The 27655-nt window shown below is 58.6% G+C and overlaps 1 protein-coding gene across 3 annotated transcripts; it reads right to left on the bottom strand.

The window, feature by feature from the left end:
• Window positions 1–20336: 20336 nt before the first annotated feature.
• CD40 (CD40 molecule) lies at window positions 20337–26502 on the bottom strand. Of its 3 annotated transcripts, none has more exons than XM_059480864.1 (9): window positions 26403–26502; window positions 24561–24642; window positions 23875–24000; window positions 23638–23781; window positions 23323–23422; window positions 22346–22407; window positions 22008–22106; window positions 21531–21556; window positions 20337–21235 (listed from the first exon to the last, which is right to left on the bottom strand). In XM_059480864.1, exons 3-9 carry the CDS (start codon window positions 23987–23989, stop codon window positions 21080–21082), a joined length of 702 nt encoding a protein of 233 aa, XP_059336847.1. In that variant the 5' UTR covers window positions 23990–24000; window positions 24561–24642; window positions 26403–26502; the 3' UTR covers window positions 20337–21079. The 3 variants fall into 3 exon arrangements, with proteins under 3 accessions (XP_059336847.1, XP_059336845.1, XP_059336846.1); XM_059480862.1 differs by lacking the exon at window positions 26403–26502 and adding an exon at window positions 25848–25939; XM_059480863.1 differs by lacking the exon at window positions 26403–26502 and adding an exon at window positions 25848–25937 and having other exon boundaries at window positions 20337–21157.
• Between the last annotated feature and the right edge of the window lie 1153 nt (window positions 26503–27655).

The following is a 27655-nucleotide window of genomic DNA, read 5'->3' as shown; positions in this document are numbered from 1 at the left end:
CCCCCCAGCCCAGGGAGGGGTGTCCTTGCAGTACAGATGTGCAGTGCAGGCTGCCCATGCAGCCCACAGGGTGGGCAGCACTGAGAGGGCTGTGTCTGTCAGGGCTGTGTCCCCATGCCCCTGCAAGGCAAAGCCTCTTGCCTTGGGGCTGAACAGGTGAAACCACAGCCCCTTCCTGCCCCTGCCCAGCCCTGCCAGGAGCCTGACAGGCAGGCAGTGATTAATGCTGAATCAAACCCTTCCACCAGCTCCAGCCTTAGAGGCTCTGCAGCAGCACTGCAGCCCCCACCAGGAACCCCAGGAGAGTTCACAGACCACCCTGGATGCTGTGGCTCTGCAGCTCTGCCCTGCTCCACAGAGCTGGCTCCTCTTCATTTCTGTGTCTGCTGTCAGCAGCCTGTTCCTCTCTCCTGCCCGGGCTGTGTGATCACAGCAGCTTCCAGCAGGGCCAGTTCTCTGCAGCCCAGCCCAGTGCCAAATTCCAAATTCTCCCTCCTCCATCAGGTGCTCCTCTGATCAGCAAGCAGAAGGCAACTTGCTGGTCAGACTCTCCTGGAGGAGCTGAGCTTGGCTCTGGCTCCAGCCTGCGCTTAGAGCAATTTAATATCAGCAGCAGGAGGGGATGGGGAATTAATTTTGGTTGCTGCCACCCCTTCGGGCCACACCTACGTGTGCTGGGTAGTGCAATGCGCTGGCTCCCCCTTCCTCTGCTGGAACAGCTGCTTGAATTTCCTTGTCCTGCCTTCATCTCTCCTTGCATTAACTGTTTCTGAGCCACGAAACACTGAAGGGCTGCAGCTGGCTCTGCCCAACAGGCTTGGCCCTTCTGCTGATGGAAAAGCACAGAGCTCTCAAGGAAAGCACAGGCCATAAATCAAGGGCAGCAGCAGCATCAGGCAGCCCTGGCTCTGAAGGGGCTTCGTGAGCCCAGCTCAGGTGCTGGTGGCCACCAGCCCCCCAGATGGCTGCAGTGGGACTCAGGGTGGGTGCAGAGCCCAGGCTCTACAGGGGGTGTCAGGTCACACAGCACAGCACGCTGTGTCCCCAGCCCAGGGGACAGCCCAGGACGTGTCCCAGCTCAGTGTGGGGGTGCTGGGGCTGGGGGGCACTGCCTGAGGAGATGGGGCTGAGCACTCTCCCTGCAGAGGGGCTGGCAGCTCCAGCTGACTCTGAAGAGGTTAAATCTTTCTAATCGCTCAGTAAGACCTTCTCTAAGAATTTATCTACTTTCTGCCTTCCAAGAACATATGGATAAAATCCCCCTGAGCGGGACTTACATTTATAGCATCTATTACTGAGATCAAGGTTAATCCAGAGTAATCTAATGGGGTGAAAAGGACTTTATATAAATCTGTTTTAATCTATGGGACATGATAGCCTGACAAGGCCATCAGAACACTCCTGCACCACTGCTGGGGCAGCGAGAGGTGCCAGAGTTGCACAGGGGATGCAGGAGGGAGAGCTGGCTCATCCAGCACCCACCAGTCTGAGTGCAACGGGGTCAGGAGACTGGCAGGGCTGGAACATGGCCCACCAGGCTCAGAGCCAGGCCAGCTGTCCTGCTGTGCAGCTGCTGCTGGTGCCCCCAGACAGACTGAGTGGCCCTGTCCCTGCAGGAATGCTGTGCCATGGCACAGGGGAGGCTGCAAGTGCTCTAAATTAAGAGCCATCCTTGATAGGTGCAATTGATCCACACTTAAAAAGAGGGGATTCAGCAGGGAGACACAGAAGGTGAACTTCAGTGGCTGCCAGTGCTGAGGCTGCCCATGCTGGGCACTGGTGGCTCCAGCAGGGCTGGTGCCTGCAGCACATGCACAGGGCATTCCAGGTGGGCAGAGAGGAAGGACTGCCCCTGCCAGGATGTCACACTGTGGTCCCTGCCTCACCCCACACCTCCCACAGCTGGGTGAGTGCACCCCCTCTAAACTGTGAGTGCCAAGCACTGCTCCCTCTGCTCCCTCTGCTCCCTCTGCTCCCTCTGCTCCCCATCCTGCCTCCTCTGGGCTCACCCCAGCCTGAGCCCTGCAGAGCCTGGGCTCTGCACCCAGCTCAGCTATGCCAGGGCTCTGCATCCACCTGAGCTGTGCCAGGCTCTGCACCCACCTGAGCTGTGCCAGGCTGTGCACCCACCTGAGCTGTGCCAGGCTGTGCACCCACCTGAGCTGTGCCAGGCTCTGCACCCACTTGAGCTGTGCCAGGGCTGGTGCTGAGGGCAGCCCGTGCCTGCTGTCTGCCCAGGCAGCCACAGGAGTGAGTCCCAGGGACACAGGAGGCCAAATAAGAGAGTTCTCCAGAGCATGGCGTGTCGTTTTACATCTGCTCAGATGGAGACTGAGTTATCCAGGTCCCTGAGTCCCAGACCCGCCAGAAGACAGTATCTCAGCTAAACGATGCAAAAATGATTTAATGGAGGGAACTAATCAAGGAATCCAAGAGAGACTGCTCACCAAGGGCTGATGCAAGATTCAATTAAACTGCAGCCTTTGTGGGTTCACCATTTTAATTTTCCACAAATTAGCTTAAAAAAGGTATGGAAATGAAGATATTAGATTTTTTTTAAGTCAAAAGGAAAAATCCTTTGAGGATTATATTAGCTATTTCGCTTTAACAAACATAATTTCTATACTCATTTTCTTGTTTTAATCTCAGCTGTTGAGATACTCTTTCCATTCCACTCCAGTGTCAGTGTGGAAGGCTGTTAACCCTTCCCAGAGCAGGTCCCACAGCCCTGCTGCTGCAGGCCCGCATTGCCATGCCAGCCACGGTGCTGGGGTGAGGGCAGCACGGTGGCATGGGAGCCCTCCTTGGTCAGCTGGGCTCCAAGCTGGTGCAGCAGCCCCAAAAGAAGCAAATCCAGCCCCACAGCAGTGATGGAGATGCCTCCCCAGTTGGAGGGCTCTGATCTGTCCCTGCCTGTGCCAGGCTGGCTAGACAGAGTTTGGCTGTGAGTGATTCCAGCACAGACAGGGCTGTGGATCTGCCCGGGGCTGCAGCGATGCTAAGCTCCAGACACCCCACATTTTCTGTAACTTCACCTGCTTTTGCCCTCAGGCAGCTGGAGATAAACACGGAGTAACAGTGTTGTGTGTCGGCTGTGATTTGTCTTCTGCAGGAGTATGGCTTGCACTGAGGAGCTCCTGTGAGTACCAACAGCTGCTGTTATGGCACCTGCTGGCCTGGCATGGCATAGCATGGCATGGCATGGCATGGCATGGCATGGCATGGCATGGCATGGCATGGCATGGCATGGCTGGCCTTTTCCTGCCCTGGGTGGTGCAGCTCCAGGGCTGGTGGCTGGTTCACTGGGCTCTGCCTGCCCACACAGCCTGCTCCCCACCCCAAGGAACAGTGCTCCTCTCCCTGGGCTCCTGCTCAGCAGTGGAAAACAAGTCCCCATCAGCAGCATCACTTACTGGTGTGGGGGCTTTGCCAGGACCACAGACGGTCTGGCTGGGCCATCCTGGCCAGGGCTGGCATGGCCAGGCCTTGGTGCCAGGCATGCAATCATCATCCACAGAGCCCCTGCTCCCAGCATGGGGTCAGCTCCTCCTTGCCCTCTGCTCCCAGCACTGCCTGCCCCTCTGGCATGCGACTGTGCTCACAGGGGTCTCAGGTTGAGGGAAGAGATGAAGATTTGGCTCCATGTTTCAGAAGGGTTGATTTATTATTTTATGATATATATTACATTAAAACTATACTAAAAGAACAGAAGAAAATATTTCATCTGAAAGCTAGCTAAGAATAGAATAAGAAAGAATGATAACAAAAGCTTGTGGCTCGGACTCTCTGTCCGAGCCAGCTAGGTTGTGATTAGCTATTAATTAGAAACAACTACATGAAACTAATCACAGATTTACTTGTTGCATTCCACAGCAGCAGATAATCAATGTTTCCATTTTGTTCTTGAGGCCTCTCAGCTTCTCAAGAGGAAAAATCTTAAAGAAAAGATTTTTCATAAAAGATGTCTGCGACACTGGGACTGTCCATCAGGTGCCACATCCACCATCCCACCCTGCTTGCACCTTCCTGCCCTGCACTGTCCCCTCCCAGACCCCCCTTGCCTTCATCCAGCTCCTAAATGACCTTCAGCTTGCAGCTCCTGGAAGAACCTCCCTGTCCCCTTCCTCTGTGCCTCGAGTGGAACAGAGCTTCATTTGTCACTGTCTCTTTTAAAAGGTCCAATCTCTTCCGTGGGGTCACCTGGCTGCTCTGCCAGCACTGCTGGCACAGCTCTGCTGCAGCCGCTGCCAGTCCGGGATGTGTCATCCTGTCCCCTTGTCCTTGGGGTCCTCAGTGGTCCCCTCTCTGCCCAGGGAGCACTCCCAGATCCCAGCACACAGCTGAAGCTCAGGGCATCCCATTCCCTCCTTGTGGAGAGGAGCAGCAGAGCCAGGGACATGGGGCCTGTCCTGCAGCACCCTCCCTGAGCAGGGGATTGTGCAGGGCTGGCTTGGCCCTGGCACAGGTCTGGCACTGGAGGCTTGGCCGGGACACTCCCCACCCTGCACACACTGAGCCCTGAGTGGAGCTCAATGCAGAATTAATTTGTCATATTGACACTGATCGTTTATTAGGGAGCAGAGTGGAGCCCATTCATTTGAACAGAAAACATTTCATCTTATCTCCTGCCTTTTCATGCCTCAGCTCTCACTCTTTAACCTTGGACAACGAGACATTCATAATTTCCTCACTGGCTCTATGGCTCCTCTAGATAAGAAACTTATTTTTTAATCTTTCTTTCTATTGAATTTTAAACATGTTCCATTACAAAACCTGATGCACATAACAACACGTTTCGCCCAGAATTAATGTGGCCATGCTGTGCTGCAGCCCTGCCCTGAGCTGGGCTCCTGGCCCTGCCATTCCCTGGACCCAAAAGCCAAGGAGCAGCTGTGTTTTTCCAAATGCCTGCAGGAGCTCTGGCAGTGGTGCAGGGGCAGGCAGGGCCTGGGCAAGGCTCTGCTCTGGGGACAGTGTGACACCAGGGTGCTGTCTGCAGAAAGGTGCACAGGTCTGCAGGGCTGGATCTGCCCACTCCAGGGATTGCAGCCAGTGGGACTGCAGGGGAATGGGTGCTACAAGAGGAACATGCTGTGACCACCTGATGGTTTCAGCAATTCCCATTTGCTCTAACATGGTCTGAGCTTGGGAAAGCATTTCTTGTTTGGAGATGGTCAGTGGGGAGCTGATGTGTGACTGGGAGCTCTTGCAGCCCCACTGCAGCCCCACAAAACAGTGCAGGGTCTGCCCCAGCCCAGGGCCATGAGCAGCTGCAGAGAGATTTGTCTCATTTCCAGTCCACAAAGCTACTGCCCCGACAACAAATAGCCCCACCAGGGCCCCTACAAGGAGAGGCCATGATTGCTTTCCATGTGCAGAAGAGCCACAGAGATAAGGCTTTCACCTCCAAGGCTCTGCTGAAAAATTAGGGATGGGAGGTGGGAGGGAGCAAATTGAGATAAATGAGCTCGCTGCGTGGCATCCTGCCTGCAGGATGCTGAAATAAAAAATCAGTAAATAAAAAATCACCAGTCTTTATCTGGTCAGAGCCTGAATGGGCTGTGTGATAACTATAACGGATGAGCCTGCCATGAGGGCCTCTGAGAGGGACCTGCTGGCCCTCGTGCCACGTGGGAAGGCACCTGCTGGCGCTGGGGACACAGCGGTGGCACGCGCAGAGGGCCAGCAGCTCTGCCGTCACACGCTGGGTGCTGTCCCTCTGAGTGCACCACGCTGGCTCTGCACCAATCCCAGGTGGCTCTGGGAAGGGCTTGGCTCCTTCCTCAGTGTGAAATGCACTTTTCCAAGTCGTCCTTCACAGTGAGAAAAAGGCAGATCAGATGCCGAATTAGCCTGCGAGAGCCGTGTTCCCGTCTCTCTTATCTAACTCACTGTAACAAGCTCTTTGCATTTATTCTACCAAATGTGCTGCAGAATTGCGTTACAGCTCATGGCTGCGAGCCATCTGTGGAGAGAAATCCAGTTATACCTTGTATAATAAGTTCCTGACAATCTTACAGAGGACTCCGGGTCATAAAAGTCTCCCAGTTTTATCGCCAGTAACAGACACGGAGAGAAATTAAGTTGTCTTATCAAATTTAGATAATATATATCCCTCTGGAGTGGAAGGTTTCTGATGGATCTTTTACAGTATTAGAACGTTTAGAGGGGTGAGCAGAAATGCACAGTGGGGGTGGGAGAGCAGTGGGGTGCAAAACACCCAGGGGCACCCAGGAGTCCTGTAGCCGCTGGGCAGAGACCGGCCCTGGGAAGCCCTGGGGAAGCAAAAAGGAGGTGAAAACTATTTGCAGGCAGGAGCCATGCTGAGAGAGGGGCTCTGCTCCTGCCTGGCTCACCTCGAGCTCTCTCATGCAGCTATTAATGAAAGCAATAACCTCCAGCATCCTGATACGCGCACCCTCCTTCCCGCTGCTGCGCCCGGCACTGCGGGCAGCACGAGCCACAGGGTGGCTGCTGAGCTCCTGGGATTGCTGAAAGCAGGAGCCCAGCCCTGAAGGGAGCCTGGGAATGGGGTGTCCCTGTCACATATCCTCTGTGGCCAGTGCAGGAATGAGGATCCCTGGTTCTGGGAGGGTCCTGCTCTGGCAGTGTGCACACTGTTGGTCCTGTCTGAGCTCTCCTTGCAGGGCAGGGAAAGGTGTTGCTCCATTCAGCAGTAATTTTAAGCTCCTTGGAGAAAGCTCCCTGCTGATCCCATAGCCCAGGGCTTGGCCTGCCCCTGGCTCAGGTGTCAGGGCTCCTGCAGCCAGGGGCTGGGACAGGGGTGGTGGCCACCTGGTCTGACCTGTGCTCCTGGCCAACCTCTCCCTCCTGTGGGAGCAGCTGCCCAGGGGGATGGCGCTGGTGGCGTGGGAGGGCTGGGATCCCTGGCACACCTGCTCTGTGTTCAATATTTAGTTTCTGCAGAGCAGAGAGCAGTAGCCATGGCAATGCAGCGGGCAGGTCCAGCATCGCCGGTGTGCCATTTATTATGGGCTGAGCAGTCTCGGGCACTGGGGATGCAGACACATTGCCTCCCCTGAGAGCCCTGTGCTAATAAAAAAAATGAATCCTCACTTACTGATCTCTGTATTTTTAAAGATTGGTTACTCTATCTTTTCCTTTTTCATCCATTTTTAAAAAAATCTATCTTGCCGTTCAGGGCAGAATTATCTGTTTAGCACCGTTGTTACTTTAATCACAATTAGCTTTCCCACTCCATTAATAAGACTCCCAATAGTGCTACATCACGGGAATGTGCCTTCACAGCCATCCTGGCACTGTGCCGAGGCTGATGCCCAGGGTTTGCTCTGCCTGCAGCTCTGGCAGCCAGGGCTCTCAGTGCCGTGCTGTGCATCATCTCCATCGCCCCCGTGCTTCGAGGGGGGCTCAGCCCCATGGCCAAGCAGGCTCTGGGGCAGGCAGGTGCTGGCAGCTCTTCCCTGGAAGGCTGAGCTGGAGCTGTTCCCGCTCCTGGCAGCAGGAGCAGAGAGGCTGGGAATTAGGCTTTAACCTCAAGAGTGGGTCAAGAGACTACCTCGCCTCCCCACATCTTTTCTTCAGAGCATTTGGTGAACAATGCATGCAGAAGGCTTTTTATTTTTGTGTAGAAACGTGTGTCTAATGAATTAGCCATGGATTGGAGCCTAACATGGGTAATTTACACTGAACATTCGCTTGCTCAGAATCATGCATCAATTTTGTACCACATTAAAACCCACGTCCCGCCCTGGGAGTGCACGGCTGGTGCTGCACCGGCAGAGTCCCTCCCAGCACATCTCTTGGTGCAGTGGGAGTGCCCTGGTGCCCCCTGCAGAGAGGGGGACTGGTGTGACACAGGCTGTGGTGACACTAGCCTGGCCACTTGGTGGGCAATGGGATTTGCCCGGGAGTCATTGGCATGACATGGGCAAACACGAGGACAGACACAGCTCCCCTGTCCTGCAGTCCCTGGGCACAGAGTGTCCCTGTCCCAAGGGAGTCAGCCAGAAACCCTGCTGTGTGCTCAGTCTCCCCCAAAAGCACAAACAGCTTTTCTGCTGAAGTTGTGTCCCCTTGGCTTATGGTGTGGCATGAGCCTAAATTGCCTGCCCAAGAGAGGATGCTGCCACCCAAAACCAGCATGGCCACAACCCCAGCACCTGTAACACCAGCAGGGTGTGGGTGGGGTGTGCGTGGCCATGCCCAGGGCAGAGCAGGCAGCTCACCTTGCTCAGGAGTGCTGTGCCCCCCTCCTCCCCACCACTGCAGGGACTCCCCCCCCCGGGGGAGGCACTACACGAGGGAATTGCTGGCACAGGCGTAATTGCTGAGATAACTGCTGATTGTGGAGTTTGCAAACAAAAAATAGAGTGGCCGGGGTCAGTCATAATTGGTAAATATTTGTCTATCTAATCAAAAGGCCTTTTAATTAACAATTTTCTTCTCGCAACTGGTTTAATTTTTTTTAAGAACTTCTGCGGGAAGTCAATTAGACCCAACAGATGGTGAAGAACATCCCAGCATCAGCACACCCTGCCATCTGCCACCTCTGGAAATGGCAGCCCCACCAAAGCCTCATGTCCCATGGCAACCACCCCTGGGACAGGGCAGCTGTGACACTTTGCCCCCCATGGAGCACAGACAGGTGGGATTCTCTCAGTGAGAGTCATGCACAGCCAGTGCTGGTGCAGATTCTGGGCCAAGAGGAGGGGCTGGAGCACACACCAGGGGCCTCTGGGTCTGCAACTCTGCCCCAGGCACTTTGCCTCTTTTTTCCTGTCCCTGGGCAGCTTTTGAGCCCTGACCCAAGCAAGCAGAAGGCAGAAAGGGAGCTCTGCCATGCCACAGGCTGGCTCCTGGTAGCAGTAGCAGCTGGCACTGCTCAAGGTGGGCACAGATTGCCCTGTTGACAGGCTCTGCCCCATAGCTGGAGACCGCAGCACAGTGCCCCTGCCTGCTGCTGCCCGTGGGGCTGCCTGGGCCCTGGTCCCCAGGTGGACTGTCCCTGCCAGGAAGGGACAGACCTGCCCAGCTGAAAAATACCTGCAGGGACACAGGGCACTGCCATAGGGGACAAAGAACACTGCCACATGGGGACACAGGGCACTGCTGTGCAGGGACAGAGGACACTGCCATAGGGGGCACAGGGCACAGACACATGGGGACACAGGGCACAGACACATGGGGACACAGGACGCTGCTGTGCAGGGACAGAGGACACTGCCATAGGGGGCACAGGGCACAGACACATGGGGACACAGGGCACAGACACATGGGGACACAGGACGCTGCTGTGCAGGGACAGAGGACACTGCCATAGGGGATGCAGGACACTGCCACATGGGGACACAGGGCTCTGCTGTGCAGGGACACAGGGCACTGCCATAGGGGATGCAGGACACTGCCACATGGGGACACAGGGCTCTGCTGTGCAGGGACACAGGGCACTGCCATAGGGGACACAGGGCACTGCCATAGGGGACACAGGACACGCTCCCTGTCGCATCCTCCCCGCTGTCCTGCCCTCCACCCCGGCAGGAAGGGCTCCTCTCTGCAGGTGAGCTGGCAGCGCTCGCACCTGCGGCTCTCCACAATCAGGAGATTGCTGTGCACAAGAGGCAGCTGACGCATCTCTTCCTCAATCAGCTGCTCTTGACGCCCAGCTCCGTGCCACTCTCGGTGCCACTCGCTGCTGATTGCCCTTTGTCTCCCGCAGACAGCGGGGCCAGGCTGCTCCCGTGGCACTCCCCTGGTGTGGTTTTGCCCTCTGCTCCCCGTGAGCCCACAGTTCCCAGCAGAGGAAGGTGCTGGGGCTCTCCCAGCTCCGGGGAATTGAGGGGAGCCCTGGGGATGGGCTCTCTGCAGGGTGATGGCTTTGGCCCCAATGGGGATGCAGGACCAGGAGGTGTCCAGAGAGCCTGCAGCCAGCTGGGTGTCCAGGTCAGTCTGGGATCAACCATGGGGCCAGTGATGGTCCTCCAGGGCAGGGCAGGATGGGAAAAGAGCTGTTCTGGGAGCCGGGCAGAGCACCCAGGCACAGGGCAGGAGAGGGTACAGCCACCCCAGCATCACTGCCCGGCCGCACCACTGGAACGTCTCCAAAGCACCAGGGAGCAGAGCACCTAAATCTTTCCTGCCAGGCCCTCCGGAGATGTCCCCCTTTATTCACAACTGCTTTTTAATTGCCTTTTGTCAATTACAGCGAGATGGATCGGGTTCCTCGGGGAGGCAGCAATTAGCGCGGGGATGAATGCCGAGGCAACCAAGCTCCCAGTGCACGCAGCAGCGGTGATTTGTAAACCTGTCACCCAGACACAGAGCTCGGCTGCCAGGCACAGCGGGAGGAGGCACTGCCATCGCACCCGGCCCCGAGAGACAGGAGAGGGACACCCGCCCCAGCCGTGTCCCCTCGGTCCGGGGAGGGATGTCCGGCCGGGGTCCAGCGGGGTGTGCCCTGCCGATGGATTTGGGGGTGCATGCAGAGCAGGGTGAGGATGGGAACGTGGTGCCAGAGCCATGGGAGATGCTCTGGACAGGCTGGGAGCCCCTCTGGATGGGGCACCACCCCTGCCAGAAAGAATTAACACCTACAGATTCCAGCTGGCTGTGGCCAGCCTGCTAATTAGGCGTGGTGACAATGGCAATTAGTCATCCAGGTTCCACGCTGCGGTGCTTGGGACGTGCAGGGAGCTCTGACCAGGTCACTGCTTTCCATGCTGCGGCTCCAGGTGTCCTCTCCATGGCTCAGCCTGCAATGGATACACTGCCTGCTGCTGCACAGCCACCTCAGCTATCTGTCCTTGAGCTCAGGATGCTCTCATTCATCCTAAATCCATCCCTCCAGGCAACCTGGTTGGTGATGGGACAGGGCAGGGCTTGGCTGAATCCAGAGGCTCAGACTGCCAGGGGCTTGTTCTCCCTCAGCCCCCATCCCTTCTTGGCACTCACTGATGTCTCTCACCACCCTGGTCCCAGCTCTGCAGGGCTTTGGGGCCAAGGATGTTTGGCCACCAGCCCCTTGTGGGGCTGCAGCAGCCGCTGCCTGCTCTGCCCAAATTCAGTCGACCCTCCCTCCCTGCTTCATGGCCTTTGTCTAATTCCCTACGCCCCTTTCCTATTTTTCTTCTTGACAGAAGCAGCAGGCTCATTCATCCAGAGGCTCCACAGCCCTTTCTTGTAGCTGTAGATTAAATTTCCCATCTCAGTGTCTGCTGACTTCTGGCTGAGTCACTGGGCACAGGTGTCCCCCTGTCCCCAGGAGCAGCAGGCAGTCCTGGTGGGGCCAGAGCCTGGGGAGAGGGTGCAGGGACACAAGGTGGTCTAAACTAAGCACAGCCTCCTGGGCCATGGCTGGGGGCAGAGAAAAGGGGCAAATCTTGTGTGGGCCCAGCAGCCAAACTCTGCCAAGCATTCCTCAGCTCCTGCTTCCCTCACTCCAGTCTGTCCTTGACCCTGGGGAGGGTGCAGCACGTGGAGGGAGCCCGGCTGCTCTAATTAAACCATGTTTGCAAACTCCCATGGCAAGCATTACTAATTATAATTAAGGAGAGTAGATCTGCTCTTCCTGCCTCTTGGACACGTGAAGCACCCTGCATGCCCACCAGGCTCGGGGGCACTGAGGGCTGGCACATGGCACTGCTCAGCCTCCCCTGGGCTGGGCACATGCCCAGAACAGCTCCCATGGGGCAATGACACCACTGGAGCCCTTGGGCCAGAGTGCCAGGCCAGGGGCAGAGTGGCACAGTGCAGCTGGCAGCACCCCCTGCACCCAGGCATGGCGTGACTGCACCCTCTCCCTCTGCATGCACGCTTCATGCTTGAACCACTGGCCTAACGATTGCAGGTTTTTCCCCATTTTCCTGTATTATTATTTGTCGTTGTTCCTGTTGCAGTTCAGTGACCATGAATTATTGAACGTCTGCTTGCTCAGTAACTCTTTACTTCCACCTCGGCACACTGCCGCCTGCGTGGGACGGCCTCCAGCTCCTGCCCCCGGCCCCTCCTGCTGCCCTGGGACCCCTCACCACACTCAGCACATGGCACAGCCCCACACGCTGCCAGGGCTGCGGGCAAGGGGCCACACAGGCTCTGGGGCCAGCAAAGGGCCTTGCTCTGGCTCCAACACAGCACTGCAAGGGCCAGGATCCCTGGCTGGGACATGGGAAACACTGGGATGTACTGGGATGTACTGGGAGGGTTTGCTGCTCTTGGGGCAGCACTACAGGTGTGAGGGGATTTGCTCAGCACCCATCCCTGCTGTCAAGAACTCTGAGCCCATCACATGTTGGTGATCATTGTGCTGCCCTGGTGGTGATGGCAGGACAGGGGTTGGAGCCATGGCTGAGCCATGGTGTTTGCAGCGGTGAGAAGGCTTCTGGTCCAGGCCACCAAGGCACAGGGAGGGCTCAGGCAGAGCCTGCTGATGCTCCAGAGCTGCTCTGGGCAATGGTACAAGCATTGAAATAATCAAGGGAGGCTCATGTCAGAGCCCAGCCCAATCCTGGGATGGGGGGACTGGGCTTTCCCAGGATGACAGAACATGTCCCTCCCCTGTGTCATACTCAGGATGCATTTGCCAGGGGCAGAGGGGAATCCTGAGGTCTAACAGGCCTTGGAAGTGGCCCTGTGGTGGGTGTGAGGACACAGGTATAGTCTGTGCAAGTGCTGGGGCAGCCAGGGTGGCAGTGGTAGGAGCTGCTGCCCTTGCAGAGCCATCACTTTCCCTGAGCTGCTTTTGTACTTGGGGCAGAGTTGAGAAATCTCTGCTGGTATTGTGGGATTTCACAGACATGAAGGATAAAGTCTCTGAACTCCCACAGCTGCATTTTCTGAGCACTGCAACACTCTGATACCTCTGAACTGCTATTAAGCACCTGGTGCTGGTTTGTCTTTGCAACTGTGTCCCCTAAATAAATCCTTTCCCCACGCTGAGCCATGCTAATGGCCTATTGTTAAATGGCCAGCCAGTTGACTGTAAGCTGAAGTCATTATTTTTTCCACTCATCACTGGGAAAAAATCTCCCTCCAGCATCCATCTTGTAGGATAAGGCTGAAACTTGGAAGCTGCAAATCCCTGTGCAGGGCACAAGCCCCTTGCCCTGAAGCATCAGATGGTGGCCACTCAGGCCCCTGCAGGGCTCCTCACAGGAAGCAGTGAGGGTTTGCCATTTTGAGCTGGATGAGGCACCTCTCTGGTGGGCCAGGATGGCACCAGGGCAGGGCAGCAGCGTGGCAGCAGCTTCTCCATCAGGGTGGGCTGGCAGCACCCACAGGGACCCTCGGCTCTCTCAGACTATTCTGGACCCACCAGCACCTCTGGCCTCCTGTTGTGAGCCTGGGCAATCCCTGCCTGGTTCTGGGCTGCTGGGGAGCTGGCCCTTGGCACCTGTGTGTGCCTGGCACTGCCTCCCACCCATCCCACCCCGGCTGCTCCCTGGCACCCGCGCCTGTCTCCGCCTGCTGCCATCTTGCACGTAAGTGCCTCCCTGGGAGACTCGCTCCATTTTTTTCCTTTAACCTTGAAATGCAATTTCCTCCCCAAAATATCCTTTTTCCTGTAAACAACATCTCTTTAGTGAGATTACAGCAGAAATCCCTGAGCTCCCAGGTCCCGGGCGCTTTATCACCTGGTGAGCCCCATCCGTCACGGCCACGCGTGGGTTCTCAGCACCCCGCCCTTGCCACTGGGCGATGGTCTTTTCATCATTTTTACAGATTTATTTTACAATAATTTAATTTCATCCTCAGCCCTGGGAAGACGAATTGGCCCCTGATGTGACTGGGAATTCAGATCCAGTCTCATAAATTTGCCGCCTCTACACAAAGCTCTATTTGGAGTTCCTGATGCAGCCGTGAGCGAGAGTCCTTAAACAACGGGGGACAAAGGGGCTGCAAATCGCCTGTGTGCCAGGGGATGTGGGGCCAGGGATACTCCCTGAGCCTCAGCCACCCTTGCTGGCTCTGGGTGGCCACAGGGCATAGGGCACAGGGCTGGGAAAAGGGCAGACAGGGCTTCGCAGGCTGCCCCAGCATGGCCCATGGGGCACCAGGTGCTGCCAGTGCTGCACTGCCAGGATGCCATCTGCCCACATGTGTCACAGACATCTTTTATGAAAAATCCTTTCTTTAGGATTTTTTCTCCTGAGAAGCTGAGAGGCTTCAAGAACAAAATGTAAACAATGGTATCTGCTGCTGTGGAATGCAACAGGTGCATCTGTGATTAGTCTCATAGAGTTGTTTCTAATTAATGGCCAATCACAGTCAGCTGGCTCGGACTCTGTCCGAGCCCCAAGCCTTTGTTATCATTCTTTCTTTTTCTATTCTTAGCTAGCTTTCTGATGAAATCCTTTCTTCTATTCTTTTAGTATAGTTTTAATATAATAGATATCATAAAATAATAAATCAAGTCTTCTGAAACATCAAGTCATATCCTCGTCTCTTCCCTCATCTTCAGACCTCTGTGAACACGGTCACACACATGGGCACTGCTGCACAGGTGCCCTGAGTGGAGAGTGCCCAGGACCCATCTCTGCCAGCACCTCTGTGCTTCACTGCCTGACACACTGGAGCCAGAGCTGTGCCGGGCACTGGCATCAGGGTGGTGCCACCAGCTCTGCCACCAAGCTCTGCACATTCCTGCACATCTGTGCTTGACACATCTGGGACTTGCTGTGCTTTTGCTGCGAGAGGCTTGCCAATGTAATTAAACTCGAGTGACTCCCCTGCCCCCAGGCACAGCCCCTCATTTCCCTTTGATTTATTATGTCTTCTTAATTTATTTAAATGAGCCTCGGTGTTTGCACAGGCTCGGAGGGGGCTGGCTGGAGCTCTAATTGCTGGAGCGAAGGGAAGGCGGCTGGAGGGCTCCAGGGGATCCCTGCAGGGCTGTGTGCTGTGGGGCAGGGGGCTGTGGCCAGACCTCCAGCAGAGCCCCAGGCACGGGAAGTGCTGCAGAGCAAAGCTTCCTGCACATTGGGGGTGGTTTGGCCCCTGGTGCTGGGCTGTGCCTGTGCCTGGGGATCTGCCTCAGTGGGGCTCTGTAGGAAAGGCTGAGCATCTTTTGGAGCTGGCATGGGGGCATCTCCCTGGGCATTGCAGGGCAGTGCCTGCCCTGGCTCTGAGCTGGCAAAGGCAGGGGATTGAGAAGCCCAGCAGGGAACCTCTGCCCAGCCCCACACCTGAAGTGTACAGCGGCTGAGATGCTGCCAGATCTCAGCTCCTGGCCAGGTGGGAGAAGTGCATGGGACTGCAGGGAGCCCATGGCACAGCCCCAAGAGGTCAGCCTGTGCTTGAGACCAACAGAGGTTTCTCTCACTCCCTCCATCCATTCCTCCTGCCCCTTCATGGCCTTAACCCCCCAGCTGAGACAGCCTGAGCCTCCTGCCCTGTCTGCCCTGCCCTGTGCTGCCCCATGCCTGTGTGGCCTCATGCCTGGCTGGGCCCCACGCCGCCAGCCCTGCTTGTGTTTGCACAGCTGATTGTTCCCCTGCTCAGCAAACTGCCTTGCACTTGTCGCTGTTGAATTTCATCCTATTTTTTCCAGTCCATTTCTCCAATTTGTCAAGATCATTTTGAATTCTAATCCCGTCCTCCAAGATACTTGTAGTCCCTCCCAGCTTCGTGTCATCTGCAAATTTAATAAGCACTTTCTCTATTCCATCATCCAGGTCCTTAATGAAAACATTGAGCAAACCAGAACCAGGGCAAGCCCTTTGCTATCTGAGCAGCCCAACACATGCTGTGCTCACCATGTTCTGCCCAAATGGGATGGGAAAGGTACCAGAGCTTTGCCATGCTGGCTCTGCCCCACTGCACCCCCAGCTCACTGAGGACCTCCCTGCTTTGCTGCCCTGGAGCAGGGCTGGCACCATGGTGTGCTGCCAGTATCAGGGGCACTGGGATGAGCTGGAGGGGACAGGGTTCATCTCCAGGATGGCTCCAGCTTGAGCTGCCACTGACTGGCACAATGCAAAGGCCTGGGAGCAGCTCCCAAATGGTCAGTGTGGGCACAGGGGCAGCACAGCAGCCCCTGATGGGACCATCCTCCCCCCTCACAGCTGCCCACCTCCTCCTCCACCAGCTGAGGCTCTGCCCAGCCACATTATCTCCCCATTCTGAGGCTGCTCCTTTTGGGCTGGGACTGCTCCTGGGATCTGGAACCAGCCCCAGCCTGGAGCCATCTCGTGTGCCACCTCTGGCTACAGCCATCTCTTTTCTTTAATTGATTGTAGAAAGCAATTTACAAAATACAAACTTCTGCTGGTGCCAAGCCCTGCGTGTCCAGGCAAAGCCTAATTTCACAGTAAAATTTCAAGTGCAATGAATGGCTTTTCCCAGCACCAGTCCATGTCCAAGCCAAGAGCTTTGCAGTCTGCATAAGCTGTGCAGAGCAGCCCAGAAATGGCTTTGCACTGCCCTGTGGAGCGTGCAGCTCCCTGGGCTGGCTGTCACAATAGCCAGAGCAGCTCTGCCAGCTCTCCCTTTTGGGCTGGTGCTGCCTGCCTTGGCACGGCTCTGTGGGACCACCATGGCTGCAGCCCAGTCTGCAAAGAGCCACGAGCCCCAGCTCTCTGTGCAGCCAGCTGGATGATCCAGGGCTGCTGCCATCGGGAAGGTGTCCCAGCAGGGCTGGCCAGAGCTGCAATGAGGGGGGCTCAGCTGAGAGATGGTGCTCCCAGGCTCTGGCTCTTTTCATGTCAAAGTCATTATTTCATGGTTAGGGTCTAGGAGGTTTGTACACACAGATGCATTAATTCTGCATTTAGTGATACAGGAATAATTGGTGTCACATCAATTAGAGCGGTTCTTGGATACTGCAGTATAAGTGCTGTGCAAAGGCCTCTGGGCTGCAGGATGTGAGGAATTCCAGCAGTGAGCAAGCCTGGTGGGGCTGGCAGCAGCAGGCAGAGCGGGGCTGGCAGGGACAGTGGGTGCTGAGGGCGTGGTGGAGCGTCCAGCACTTTTGGCCTTTGCAGGAGAACAATAAGGCTCTCACAGTGGTCAGTGTCTGGGGCTGCTGTGCTGGGGGCTCCTGCACAGCCTGGGGGTGCAAGCCTGTGCTTGGGGAGGGGCTGGAAACTTGGCAAACCTCTGAGCCCAATGTCCCAGCCCCACCAAAGTGATCCTCATGTCAAGGATCTTGTGTCAACACTTGCTTGGCACCTGGTTCAGCATCATCACCTGCATCCCCCATCCCTGTGGCATGGCTGTGCACACATGCTGGGTTTGCCAGCTTGCTGCTGACAGGACGAGAGGCTCAGGTGGGTCTGGGGCAGCGTGGAGACCCCCTGTGCTCACACTCCCACACTACAGATCGCTGCTGTCAGCCCCATCCCTGCTGTGAACCGTAGGCGGAGTAATTTGCAGATGACAAATATCCCTGACAGTAAATATTTTTCCCACCCTCATCCTTCTACAAGCAGATAAGGTGGCAGCACTGTAGCAATACGGTTGCTGGAGGGAGACAAACTCTTTGGCAGACTTAAAAGTCTATTGTGTCCCCGCAATTATTTATAGAATAAAGAGAAGAAAGCCAATGAGCAGAGAATGGAGCTGCACAACTGCATTTGTTATGATGATGATGATGTTATCTCTCCCTCACACCCACACACACACATCTCCAGTGCATGGAAACTCGCTGCTGGCAACAATCAAATCTCCAACCAGGACAAGGCAGGACAGACTGGAGGCTTTATCCTCTCATCACTGACAGTGCCCAGCCTGTGTTCCCCACCAGCTGAGCCCACCACACAATTCCTGTGGCTCCTCTGGAATAGCACCCCCTGAGGGGTCCCTCTGACTGCAGGATCTGGAGACCAGGTGGTTCTTGTCCCTGTAAACCAGCCCCTTGTGGGTGCCTTGCAGTGAGGGGGATCTGGGGATGCCTGCAGGGAGGATGGGACTGGCTGGGTCCTCACCCACTCATGCAGCAGGACCCCAGAATGAGGGGGCTCCCCACTGATGGCAGGGTGCAGGGGGGCTCTGTCAGCTTGCCCAGCTCTGCATGGCCAGCACCTCCTCTGCCATCCCACACCACTACTGAGAACAGAAATGTGGGGGTTTGGAGGGATCTGCGATTAAAAGATGTGACAGGCAAGAGTGATGGAGGTCACTGCCAATGAGTGCATTCTGCAACCAGTGGAGCAGAGACACCCTGAGTGAGAAAAACTGACTGCAGCGTGGGAAGAGGCTGCTCTCTCCCTTTTCAGTGAGCACTGCAGGAGCCAGTGCAGGAGACCAGGAGCCTGGCAGGGCTGGACCCACAGAGGGGAAGAACAAGGAAGCTGAGGGGTCAAGACCTGGAGTGCCACTGAGCCAGGGGTCCCTGTGTGACATGTGTGACACTGGGGTCCTTGGCCAGCCCATGTCTCCAAGGGTGCTGCGTGGCATGGTCTGGCTCCTGCTGGGGCAGAAGCCCTGCACCTCCCCAGAGCATTCACAGCCACTGCTCCTCCCCAGGGCTGGGGTGCAGGAGGGCTGTGGGCTCCTGCCAAGTGCTCAGCCCTGTCTCAGTGGGACCCCCACCCCGAGAGAGCCCCAGGACGAGCTCTCCAGCTGCTGAGATATTGCCCAAGACAGGGGCTGGGAACCCTTAACTGGACTGGAGAGTGGGATGATTTTTCATTGCTTCCTCATAATAGGAGTAAGTGACTAGTACAGTCCGTTCACTCAGTAAAGATTTATACAATCACTTCATCCGGTAATTGGTATTCTGGGGAGAGAGAGCGAGCTGCAGCTCCAGCATCCGCCTCTATTTGTTTTATCTCTGTCTTTCTCTTTTTCTCTCTCCTTTTCAGAATGAGTAATTCTGTCCCTCACAATCCCATTTAAACAGAGCATTTGCAGAGTGAATAATTAGTTACATTCAATTAGGCCTCACGCGCTCTCCCTGCTCACTTTGGGGGACAGACGTGCTAATGAGATGGTACATGTGTGACACGCAGGAGTGGGCACTGAGCATGCTGCATGCCAGCAGGGAAGGGGCAGCCTTGGGGGAGCTGGGGAGGTGGCCCCAGACTGTTCAGCCTGCCACCTGGGCAGACAGTCCTTTGGAAACCATCTGGGGCCACAGGCTTTGTGTTTGGGGCCAAAGACTTTGCATCTGTAACCCACAAAACACCTTCTCCTCCAGCAGGAGCGGGATCACATCTGTCCCCAGAACTGGGTGTTCTCTGGGCTGGTGCCAAGGGAATGCTGCCCAGCCTGAGACCATCCCAACAGCACTGCTGGGATTGCCAAGCCCTGAGAGGAGGGAAAGCTGCTGCCATGTTTTTATCTCCCTTATTAAACCTAACATTAGGTTTTAAGAGGAGCCTTAAATAATGTGCCACTGCCTGTACTGGCAAAGTTGCTCCATGCTCCAGCTGCTCCTGCTCAGGGATTTATGGCCTTTCTCGTGCTGTGCTGCCTGTGTTCAGACCGTGGTGGGTCACAGGCTGAGGCTGCTCCCAGCACCCAAAGCCTGCAGTGGGCTCAGTGCTGCTGCAGCCCCACACCAGTGGGTTTGGAGCCCGGGGTGACTCCCCTGCTACACCAGAGCACCCCACAGTGCTGCCCTGCAGTGCTATGGACCTCATTTGTGCATTTTACCGCCAGAGCAGTGAGGAGAGGGGCACAGCCCTGCTCACATCCCCTGTTCTCCTCTGCCCGTGGGACACGGGCTGGGCATGGCTGCGCTGGGACAGCTCCTGCTGTGGGGTCAGGGAGGGCAACCACAGGGGAGTGGGGCCAGCCAGGTGTGCTGTGGAGGGTCTGGGGGGCACGGTGGGGCTCAGCACAGCTGGCGACAGCCCTTCCCTCCCTCCTCTGCCTTGGGAGCACCCGCCCATTCCAAAGCATCCTTCCCGGAGCATCAGAGCCGGGAGCGCCGGTCCCGGGGCCGCGGGGGGCGACAGGGGCTCGGGGCTGCTCACGCACAGGGGCAGAAAATCACCTTTAATCACACGGTGTCGCCAGCACTGGGTGGAGGTGACGGAGCCGCTCCCGCACGGAGGGGAGGGTGTGCGGGGGAGCCGCGGGTGGGGCCCCGAGGCCAGAGCCCCCCGAGGCCAGAGCCCCCCGTGCCCAGAGCCCTCCGTGTCCAGAGACCCCCGAGGCCAGAGCCCCCCGAGGCCAGAGCCCTCCGTGTCCAGAGACCCCCGAGGCCAGAGCCCTCCGTGTCCAGAGACCCCCGAGGCCAGAGACCCCCGAGGCCAGAGCCCCCCGTGCCCAGAGCCCCCCGAGGCCAGAGCCCTCCGTGTCCAGAGACCCCCGAGGCCAGAGACCCCCGAGGCCAGAGACCCCCGAGACCAGAGCTCCCGATGCCAGAGACCCCCGAGGCCAGAGCCATCCGTGCCCAGAGACCCCCGAGGCCAGAGACCCCCGAGGCCAGAGCCCCCCGTGCCCGCCCGGGCTGTACGCGGGACGGGCGGTGCCGGTGCCGCCCGCGCCGGTCCCGCAGCACCATCTCCCGGCCGCCGCACGCCGCTGTCTGCGCTCCGGCCGCGCCGCCGCCGCGATCCCCAGCCCGGGGCAGAGCCGTGGGCCCGCCGGTCCGGCCTTTCTTGGCCCCACGGAGCCCGGCAGCGCTGGGCACGCAGGGGCCGCGGTGCCCTGTCCGGTTGGCAGCACCCACCGGGCACTGGTCCAGCACGGGCAGCGCTTCCACAGCACCCCAGACAGGGGACTGAGCTCTGCCGTGGTGATCTCACAGCCCCCTTTCCCAGCCCTGGCTTCTCCAGCACTCAGGGGCTCCGTGCTGGGGTCTTCCTGGCAGTATGGTCACTGTGCTGTGGCCAGGGCTGCACTGGGCTCTGCAAGGGCTCAGCAGGTGAGCAGACACGCTGGGCTTCATTGCATCACCTGGGCAGCAAGCAGGATGGGGCTCTGTTCCATGTCCCCACTGGGGCAGCCAAGCCTTGCTCCACCAGGGCAGCCCTGTGCAGGTGACCAGAGCAGGAGTTGTAGTGGTATTCCCGTGGGGTGGTCGTGCCATGGTCCATTGCAGCATCCCATCATTTGCAGCCAGGCCAGATGCCAGATTTCCTCCCCAGCTGGACGGGGGACAGAGGAGATGGTGCTGTCCAGTCTGTGCTCCTGTCGGGGGCAGTGCCCTGCGCCTTCACAGCATCTCCTGCTCCGAGATGCGGCTCTCCTTGCCATCCTCCTGGGCCACAGGCTGGCCCCTGAGTAGGGTCTCCTGCACAGGCAAGACATTCTCATCCTGCTCCGTGGGCTGCTGGCTATGTGGGCTCTCTCCAGGCTCCCCAGCCTCTATCTGCACAGGGGCAGGGGTCAGGGGCAGGCAGCTACATTCCCCCACTCTGCACCCACGTCCTTCCTGCTACACTCCCATGCAGCCCAGACTATGGGTCCCTCCCAAATGCTCAGCACTCGCCAGCAGCACCCTCAAGTTGCCCCAGCCCTTGTCCTCCCCCAGCCAGGCAGCCTAGTTCAGCCCCCACCCCTCCTGCATCGCAAAGCCACAGCCCCTGCTCTGCTGCTGGCACATCCCCAGCTGTGCCCAGGAGGGATCCCAACCCACTGTTGCAGGGGGCTCTAGGCAGACTCACCTCCTTTGGCCCTCGTCGCCTGGAATCTGGATGGAAAGAGGGACAGAAAAGGCAATGTTCAGGGGGAAGTGCTGCCCTGCAGAGAGCTACCCAGGGTCAGAGCCAGGGCTGGAGCTGCTGCACCACAGGTCCTGCAGCTCCTGTTGTGCCTGCTGCCACTGCCAGGCTGGGCAGGCTGGGGGTCACAGCAGGAGCCAGAATGGATCCATGGGGCACCAGTGCTGTTCCCCAAGAGCTGGGGGAGCACTGGTGCCCCAAGAGCCCAGCTCAGGCTGCAGCAGTGCCAACACACCTGCTCCCAAAGACAGAGCAGGACTCAGCAAACCCTGTCCTGGTGATGTCCCCAGAGGAGCTTCCCCACTCTCAGCAGAGCTGCCAGTGCCCTCCCTGGCTCAACCCCTCAGCCCTTTATGGCCCCTTGGGCCAAGGTTGTCCCCCCTGGGCCAAGGCAGCAGTTCACAGGCTTTAGCCCCTCACCTGTGTGCACCAAGCAGTAGATGCAGACACCCACGAGGCACGTGACAACTGCAGCTGTGATGGGGATCAGCACTGACAGGGAGGAGCGCCTGCTGGACTCTGCAGGAGAACACAGGGTCAGTGAGACACCCACGGGACACCCCGTGTGACAGAGAGTCACGCCCAGGCCCAAAAGGGATCCCTCAGGGAGACAGAGGCAGGAAGGCATCACACTGGCCACGCACTCAGACCTTCCTCCCCCAAAACCACCACGCATGAGGCCAGCTCTGCTGAGTGCTGCAGGAGCCCTGGGTGCTCTCTGCCTGGCACTGGGTGGGCCCTGGGCACCAGGCACTCACCACAGATCACATCCGAGGAGTTCGTCCCTTTCACCTTCATCACCAGCCCCTTCTCCTCACAGCTGCAGGGGAGAACAGGACCATGTCACCACACAGTAACCCGAGCTCAGGGAATAGTTGGGGCTGGGCAGGCACCTGAGCTGCCCCAAAACACATCCTGCTCTGAGCCTGCCAAGCTCCAGCAGGGCAAGCAGAGGGACCCCCACCAACACAGCGTGAGTGGGACAGCAGCTACACAGCAGGGTACCACCCCTGGGGCTTGGCCTGGAGTTCCTGAAACTGCTGAGGATGGCAACAAGTTTAGGGACAAGGCACAGGATGGAGCAGACATGCCCAGATAGGGAAGCCCCCAGGGCTTCAGCACTGTAGTCATGACAGAAAAGCTAAGATAGGCTACAAGTGGCTCTGTGGGGAAGTAATTTCTGGGCACAGATAAAAGCAAAGTGAAATCCAATGGCTGGCAGCTGAAGCAAGACTAATTCAGCTTGGAAATAAGGCTCATGTTTCTACCAGGAACTGCAATTAACCCTCAAGCAGCTTTCTAAAGACAGGGATGACCTGCCAGTTCATGGCATGCTCAAAGCCAAACTCCCCATGGAGAGGACTTGTGCTTTGTCTGATGACTGCAGCCACAGAGAGCACTGGGAGACAGAACCTGAACAGAGCATCGGGCATCCCCATAGATCCTGACCCCTTACTTCCAGCATGGATGACAGCATGGACACCCCTGAAGGGACAAGCAGTCTGTGAGGGACAGACAGAAGTGTTTGAATGTCTGCCTCGACCTCAGCCAATGCTGCCCTGTACCACACTGTGCTCCCAGCCCTGTTCCTCTCTCCTGGCCCTACACCAGCCAGATGCTGTGTCCCTCAGAGACCAGCCTGGCTGCCCAGTCCCCAAGGCTACCAAGGACACTGGCAGCAGAGGATGTGCTCACTGGGGCTGGTGGAAGGACGTGGTGCGTACTCAGACAATACCTTGTCCAGGGGTGGCACGGCTCGGTTTTAGATGAGACATTGGAGAAGGTGCCTTCTGCACAGGGTTCACAGGGGGATGACATCCGCTCCATGGCCTTGGCTGGAGAGGGGCAGAGATGGCAGCAAGGTCAGCAGGGGCTGGGAGGGTGAGGGCCTAAGGGGCTACAGAATCCAGATGTGCAGCATGCCCTGTGGCAATGGCACAGCTCTCCCAAAGCCCTGCCAGGGGGCACCACGCTGGGGAACCCCCATTCCCTGATGTCAGCACTGACAGGGCATCAGTCCTGTTGAGTGGGAACAGCTTGTCAGACTTACCTGCCACAAAGCCAGAGCCAAGCTGGCAAGGCTGGTTCTCCACGCAGGTCTGGCAGCTGATGTCAGAGCAGTGCGTGCCAGCCCGGCACTGGCACACCGTGTTGTGTGTTACATTTCCTTTTATCTTCTCAATGAGGCCGGCATCTGGGCAGAGGGAACATGGACAAGGTGAGTGAGACACCAAGCAGGGCAGCCAGTTCCCCCAGAATGGAGTCAGTGGTGACAGGGAGCACTTACTGCTTTCACAGATGTCATGAGGAGCACAGTGCTTCTCCTTGGTCCAGCTTGGCTGATAGTGCCCGCTCTCACAGGGGGCACAAACAGAGTCTTGTGTTTCACTGCACTCAGACATCAGTTTTTCCCCTGCAATAGAGGCTGGTGAGGAAGGGGCAAGGGGGCTTTCCCTCTCTCCTGACAGCACCTCTGCCAGCAGGACAGGGGAAGACTGGTAGCTGTGGATGCCAGGACTGCTGCACTATTCTGCATGGAAGCCAGGGCTGAAGGAGTCAGCTCACCTGATGACCACAAACCCTGTAGGGGCCAGGAGGGGAGGGAGGGCTGTGGGACCACTGCAGGGACTGGGACATGACCTGACAGTGACAGCAGGAGCTGGCAAACACCATCACAATTTGCTAGTGCCAGCACTCTCCCCACAAAGCTGCCTTTGCCATGGGGTCCTGTAAGCTGCAAAAGCACAAACAGTGCCAAGAGAGCTGTAGCACATTTGGTGAAGTCCAAGGGGTCTCCAAGACCACCCACAAGGTCCCAGCTGCTCTATCACTGAGATGACACAGGGAGGTGAAGCTGTCAGCATTGCTGGCAGTGGGGTGGAGGGGCTCCATCACACCAAGCAAAGCTTGCCCTGCTGTGCCCAGGTCCTGGCACTGCCCAGCTCTGAGGTCCCCAGGAAAGGGTTTCCATACCTGGCCGACACCGGTTGCAGCACCTGCCCTTGTATACATACTGCTTATCAAAGCATGTCAAGGCATCAGCAGGCTCCCAGCACTGGAAGAAACAAGACAACAAGACCTGTGAATTCATATCCAATGCTCCCGGATCACCACGCTTCCACGGACACGTGGGCTGACCTGCACCCTGAGGTGAGAGCCTCCTCACACTGCTCTTCCCACACCTCCACTAACCACAGACCACAGCAGCCACCCACGCTGCCTGATGCCATCTGTGCTGCCTTTGAAGTGGGGTGGCAGTGATTCCGGCAGAGTTGCTCCACATTTCCCCACATTTCCTACCAGAGGGTGATTGCACATCACCCTGTGTCCCCGCCAGCAGTACTGCACTCCCTCACAGAGGGAGCAGCGATCCCCAAGCTTTCACGCCCAGAGCACTGCCGGCCCCTTCCCAAGGCTGACACGCCGTCCCCGAGGGACAGGAAAGCCCCAGACAAGCGCATCACCCATGCAAACTGCCAGAGCCTGCCCTTGCTCCCCCTGGCAGGGGACTACCTGCACAGGGAAGGGTAAAAGGAGGCAGGGCATGAGCTCTCGGGCAAGACGGGGTGCAAGAGGGCTCTTTAGCACCGTTCCTCTGACAGAGCCAGCCCCTCGCTGCCCATCCCCAGTAGCCCGGCAGCTCCCGGCGGATCTGCCTGGCCATGCTGGGGAGCGGGATGTGGGCTCCGGCAGAGAGCGAGGGACAGAGGGCCGGCCCCAGGGTGCCATGGACGAGCACGCAGCACGGCCGGGCGCAGCCCACCCCCGTGCGCACCCTGAGCACCCCCGGTGCGGGGACAAGAGGAGGCTGCGGGGCCCTCCCAGCCGCCCACAGGCAACCGAGAAATGAAAGCAGCGCTGGCAGCCGGTTCCAGCGCCCCACCCGACTGGGGGTCCCGGCAGGGGCTCGCCGCTGCCCGTCCCTGCCCGTGGGGACCCCCGGGCCAGCGCAGGGAGGGGCAGCGCTGCCGGGCCCGCGCCATCAGGGGAAAGCGAAAGCGCGTGGGTAGAAGAGCTGGAGAGGATACCAGACAGCTCCTCCGCCCTGGCTGTGTCCCGGGAGAGCGGACCGACGGACCGACACGGCAGCGCCGCCGGGTCCCGCTCACGCCGTCCGCGCCCAGCGCCGGGGCTCCCCGAGGGGACGGGCCGGAGCGCCCGGAGCCCCTTCCCGGAAAGCCCGGCGGGACACGGGGATGGAGGGATCCCCTCCGCCTGTGCCCGTGTCCCGCTCCTCGCCCCGGTCCCGGCCCCACTCACGCCCAGCAGCGCCGCGCAGAGCAGTCCCCAGAGCCCCAGCCGGTTCATGGCGCTGGCCCCGGCCGCCTCCGCCGCCCCGCTAAGAACGCCTCGGTCCGTTCCCGCCCAGGAAGGGGCGTTGGGCCGCCTTGGCCGGGGCTTCCCCGCCGGCCCCGGCCGGGGACAGCTCCCCGCCGGCCCCCCCGAGCCGCCGGTGCCCGCCCGGGAAGCCCCGCCCGGAGCCACGGCCGCAGGCAGGGACAGGAGCAGGGGCAGGGGTCGGGCGGGGTCCGCAGGAAGGGCAAGGGAGCGCCTGTGCAGCCCCCCCGCAGCAGGAGCTACAGGTTTCACTTCTTTACAACAGCTGCTCAGAGAGGTTTTTTGGGGTTTTTTTCTTATTTCGCCTTTAAGAGCCCCCGAGCTGTCGCCCTGGAGGTCCCCCACGGCTGTGGTCAGGGAGAGCCCCTCTGGCTGCAGCCCTGGAGAGCCCCCAGAGCCGCCAAGAGGGGCGGAGTGTCCCCGAAACGCGTCAGTCCTGAAAGGGGAAGGGCCAACAGCGCTGTGCCGTGGCCGTACCTTCGTTTCAGTTCCCCAGAGCGGTTCCCAGTAACCCCCAAGGAATTTCCAGGTTCCCTGCCCGCTCCGGAGGCGTTCCCTGCGCTTCCCTTGGTATTGCGGTGGCTGGGCAGCGAACGGTGGCTCCCCAGCGCCCCTCAGTGTCCCGGTCACCTCGGTGCCCCGGTCACTTATGGCACTGCCGCCACAGTGCCCACACTGCCGTGATGCCGGAGAGGACGCAGCACAGCACCGCCTGCCCGGTCGCGGTCACGGCCCCAGCCGGAGCCTGGTGGCCACAATGGGCCATGGCCGGGTCACAGCTGCTCCCGGGGAGAAGGGCAGCGAGAATTGGGAACCGAGCGCTCTGGATTCCCCGGGCCAATGTCAGTTCCCAGAACTGACTCACTCGGGAGCACGAAGGCTCCCTGGGGAATCTCGAGGGCAAAGGGGGCGGCCGCGGAGAGAAGGGGATTTCTGGGCCCGACTCCCCTGAGCCTGGCCTGGGAAATCCCCGCGGCGGGGGCCTGCCTGAGCAGGGTCGCCTGTGGCCGCAGGCTGTGAGAGCCCCTCGCTCCCGGTCCTGGGGCGGGGGCCGGTGCTCGGGTGCTGCTCAGGCGGGAGCCCCTACGAGAGCCCCCTGTCCTGCTACACGCACAGCGGGGCAGAGTCCCGGGGCAGCTGCTGCTTGGGGCAACGCCGGGCTAGGGGCACAGCTCGGGAACGCCACCCCTTGAACGGGACAGGGACACTCCGGTCCCGGCCCTGGGTCCGGTCTGATCCCGACTCCGGTCCCAGTCTGATCCTGACTCCGGTACTGGTCTCGGTCTGATCCCGATCGCGGCCCCAGTCTCAGAATCTGTCCTGGTATGATCCCCACCCCGGTCCCGATCCTGACACCGGTCCTGCCCCTGTTCCAAAGCCCCATCTGGTGGTCCCTGTCCTGGACCCCGACCCCTACTCCTGTCTCAACAGCAGTCTGATCCCGATCCCAGTCCCTGTCCCAGTCTGACCCCGATTCTGGTCCCTGTCACAACCTGATCGTGATCCCAGTCCCTCTCCCTGTCCGTCTGACTCCAATCTCGATCCCTGTCCCAGTCTGACCCCGATCCCGCTCCCTGTCATAATCTGATCCCGATCCCGGTCCGTCCCAGCCTGATCCCGATCCCGATCCCGGTCCCTGTCCTAGTCTGATCTCGATCCCAATCCCGGTCCCCGTCCAATCCCAATCCCGATATCTGTCCCAGTCTGATCCCGATCCCCGTCCCAGTCCC

Source organism: Ammospiza nelsoni, chromosome 12 (genome assembly GCF_027579445.1).
Source record: "Ammospiza nelsoni isolate bAmmNel1 chromosome 12, bAmmNel1.pri, whole genome shotgun sequence".
In the NCBI taxonomy this organism is placed as follows: Eukaryota; Metazoa; Chordata; class Aves; order Passeriformes; family Passerellidae; genus Ammospiza; species Ammospiza nelsoni.
The sequence above is the reverse complement of the archived record's forward strand: the minus strand, read 5'-3'. Positions and strand labels throughout refer to the sequence as shown.

Bases quoted from the DNA above. Each gene is read 5' to 3' on its own strand.
- CD40 (XM_059480862.1), bottom strand. From the start codon at position 25,895: ATGAACCGGCTGGGGCTCTGGGGACTGCTCTGCGCGGCGCTGCTGGGC. The intron at 24,643-25,847 runs GTGAGTGGGGCC...TGTTTCTTCCAG, and splicing joins TCTGCGCGGCGCTGCTGGGC to TGCTGGGAGCCTGCTGATGC. The intron at 24,001-24,560 runs GTATGGAAACCC...CCTCTATTGCAG, and splicing joins CTGCAACCGGTGTCGGCCAG to GGGAAAAACTGATGTCTGAG.